This window comes from Sphaeroforma arctica, assembly GCF_001186125.1.
Source record: "Sphaeroforma arctica JP610 unplaced genomic scaffold supercont1.11958, whole genome shotgun sequence".
Lineage (NCBI taxonomy): Eukaryota > Ichthyosporea > Ichthyophonida > Sphaeroforma > Sphaeroforma arctica.
This window is the reverse complement of record NW_014028600.1, coordinates 1-776: the sequence shown is the minus strand read 5'-3', so window position 1 is coordinate 776 and position 776 is coordinate 1. Positions and strand designations below refer to the sequence as shown.

Here is a 776-nt window from a genome sequence, read left to right as displayed (position 1 = left end):
CACAAACATGAACATCATTTCCGACATCATCTCCGAACTCACCTTCAGTTCCGCTTTCAGGTCCTGCACTTCCTGCACAAGTCCCTTCACCCTCTCATCGGTTGCTTTCTTCTCATTGGTCAATTGCTGCGCACACTCTTCGGCGCGTGTTTCGGCCGTGGCCAGTTGGGAGCGCAATGCACGGTTTTGATTGGTCAACTGCTCGGTTCTATTTACAGCTTCGTTCTCCTTTTCGTTGTGCAGTTCACTGAGCCGTTTCTGCCGTTGTAGCTCAGACTGAAGCTGACCAACTTGTGTCTAAGGTTTACAGTATTTGTGGTGATATTAATCAACTATGACAATCGGTGGTGAATTAGCATGTACACTAATTTGTGATACATTCATCATCCAGTGAAAAAATTAAGCAAATACAAGGCAGGCATTCAAGCTCGTAGCATCCCTGTTATGTAATAAGAGACAAAAACTTATACACGGACAGATACACAAAGCAAACTCGAAGAGGTGACTGGAAACCATCAATCAAGCTAGACTATCTAAGCGCAGAGCACGACACATACTCCAGAATCATGCAATCGCGATCATGTAGTTATGTAACGTATAGCAAGTGCAGAGATGTATAAACAGAATCGGTAGTATGGTTTGTATCAACGTAAAGTACGTTTTGAGCACACATACCGCATGCTGGTCGGTAGACGCTTTCGCTTCGTTAATCTTGGCTTCCAGAGCGTCTTGCAGTTCTGTAACAATATCGGAAAATTGGAATTCAGGCCAATATA

At 43.9% G+C, this 776-nt stretch overlaps 1 protein-coding gene across 1 annotated transcript; it reads right to left on the bottom strand.

Moving 5' to 3' along the window:
* Positions 1–776, bottom strand: SARC_17754 (hypothetical protein; the record flags this gene model as incomplete). Its single annotated transcript, XM_014288154.1, has 2 exons — positions 1–297; positions 676–776. Coding segments are annotated over 2 exons (398 nt in total), but the record flags the coding sequence as incomplete, so codon positions are not given.